Here is a 2,093-nt window from a genome sequence, read left to right as displayed (position 1 = left end):
GGATAAAAGCATCTGCTAAATGACTAAATGTAAATGTAAATGTAACAGTTGATGGTAGCCATTGACTTCCATAGTATGAACAAAAAACTATGGAGGTCAAAGGTTACCGTCAACTGTTTGTTTACATTCTTCAAAATATCTTGTTCTGTGTTCAACAGAAGAAATTCATACAGGTTTGGAAAAACTTGAAAGTGAGCAAATGACAGAATTTTCTTTTTTTGGTGAACTATCCCTTTAAACACCAGGTGTAAATCCATTTTGGCTGACCACTTGTGATTTGATAAATGAAAACGCATCTCTATACCAGGTGGAAACAGCACTTCAGATATTAAGGCCACATCTCTTTCACCTCCTCAGATAGGTGGCGTAGTCTCTGGGTCCAGTCCTCCGCTTGCTCCAGCACTGCACTCAGCTCGGTCTCTGGTCCGTGTTTGAGCGCCAGTGCCGCCTGCACTATCTGCTGCATGTTAATCTTACGCAGATTCCTCAGGGCTTTATCCAGCGCAGTCACACAGGGCCATTTATCCAACTCGGGGAGCTCCTCACTACAGCACATACACACACAAGTGTGCTTTAGTTTGTTGTGAATGCGATACAACTTCACAAAACACTAGAGCACATCTGCACCTGCAGTCGGCAATGACATCATCAAGCAGCTGGATGACCTTCTGCTCCACTTCCTGTTCGTCACTGCTTGCTTTGAGCGTCAGCTGTACCTGCTCCAGGTTTGATTCCTATTATGAACAGTGAAAACCAATATTTGTTTACAGTTATGACTGATTGTGTTTTGATATATTTTGATGTGTTGATTGGAGCCGTATCTTAGATGCTTCTGTTTCTCACCAATCGGTCGACTATGCTGAGCAGCATGTTTAGGGCCTCTATGCGAGGGCCGACATCTTCCCACTCTGAAGACAAGACCACCACAGGTTCCACATTTCCCCATGGCAGGTAATAGTAATGGCAGCCTAAATAACAGTAAAATGTAAAACAGTGGAAGTCATGTCAGATGCTTGAGTGAATGTGACTCATTGGCTTACAGGTGTTGAGATCCAAATAACAATCTAAAATTAAAAATTATTGGGCATTTTGTGTAATATAAAGCTTCAGTCTTACAATTTTTTTTTTTTATACTTAAAACTCTTTTTTCACAAAATCACATAGGGCTCTGCATTTTTCCATTTACTTGTATAGATATGCAATACCATTGAAAGGTCCTCTCTGATATTTTATTAAATATACAGTAAAAACAGTAAAATATAATTACAATTTAAAATAAACGTGTTCTATTTGTAATTTCTTCCTATGATTGTAAGCCTGTCTTACTCCAGACTTCAGGGTCACATGATCCTTCAGAAATCATTCTAATATATTGATTTGGTTCATTATTATCAATGTTGAAACTAGATTTGCTGCTCAATATTTTTGTAGTAACGGTGATACAAGTTTCATGATTCATGATACTTTAATGAATAGAAATCTCTAAAGAACTGCATTTATTTGAAATACAAATCCTGTGTAACATTACACCAGTTTTGAACATTATAAAATTTAATGCATTTTAGGTGAATAAGCTGTTTCCTAAAATTTCTTTAAAAAAAAAACCTTACTGACTCTAAACCTTTGAAAAGTAGTATATATTTACCCATCAAAAGTACAAAGTTAATAAGATAATAATATTTATGGATTAAAAAATGTATCTTAAAGAATATTTGGTAAAACAATATTATAAATTTTTACTGATAACCTTTGTTTCTGTTAAAAGAAGAACAAGTGCCACAAAAATCCACTTCAAAGTGAAATCAAAGTTTAGATGTTTTACATGGCATTAAAAAATGCATGTAAAATATTAACCAAAATCTGAACATATTCAGGTATAAATCATTATGTGGTTTCTCACCATCAAACACGGCCCTGCTGAACTGAGTGGTGGAGGCCAAAGGCAGACAGGTGTTGTCAAACTTGTTGCCATAGTTGCCAATACTGACTTCAAACTGAACTGCATCATCCACATCCTGAAGAAGAGTGGCTGAGTAGAATGCAGCAAACAGGGAGAACTTCCTCTTCCGCATGAATTTCTGTATGACACAATA

At 36.5% G+C, this 2,093-nt stretch overlaps 1 protein-coding gene across 1 annotated transcript; it reads right to left on the bottom strand.

Annotated features, from left to right (window-relative positions):
* Positions 1-349: 349 nt before the first annotated feature.
* On the bottom strand, positions 350-2,072 carry LOC107683189 (dysferlin-like; the record flags this gene model as incomplete). The annotated part of the gene is made up of 4 exons (XM_016479261.1): positions 1,901-2,072; positions 844-968; positions 628-734; positions 350-545 (listed from the first exon to the last, which is right to left on the bottom strand). Coding segments are annotated over exons 1-4 (600 nt in total), but the record flags the coding sequence as incomplete, so codon positions are not given.
* Positions 2,073-2,093: the final 21 nt, after the last annotated feature.

Source organism: Sinocyclocheilus anshuiensis, unplaced genomic scaffold (genome assembly GCF_001515605.1).
Source record: "Sinocyclocheilus anshuiensis isolate Anshui unplaced genomic scaffold, SAMN03320099.WGS_v1.1 C33019594, whole genome shotgun sequence".
Classification (NCBI taxonomy): domain Eukaryota; kingdom Metazoa; phylum Chordata; class Actinopteri; order Cypriniformes; family Cyprinidae; genus Sinocyclocheilus; species Sinocyclocheilus anshuiensis.
The sequence above is the reverse complement of the archived record's forward strand: the minus strand, read 5'-3'. Positions and strand labels throughout refer to the sequence as shown.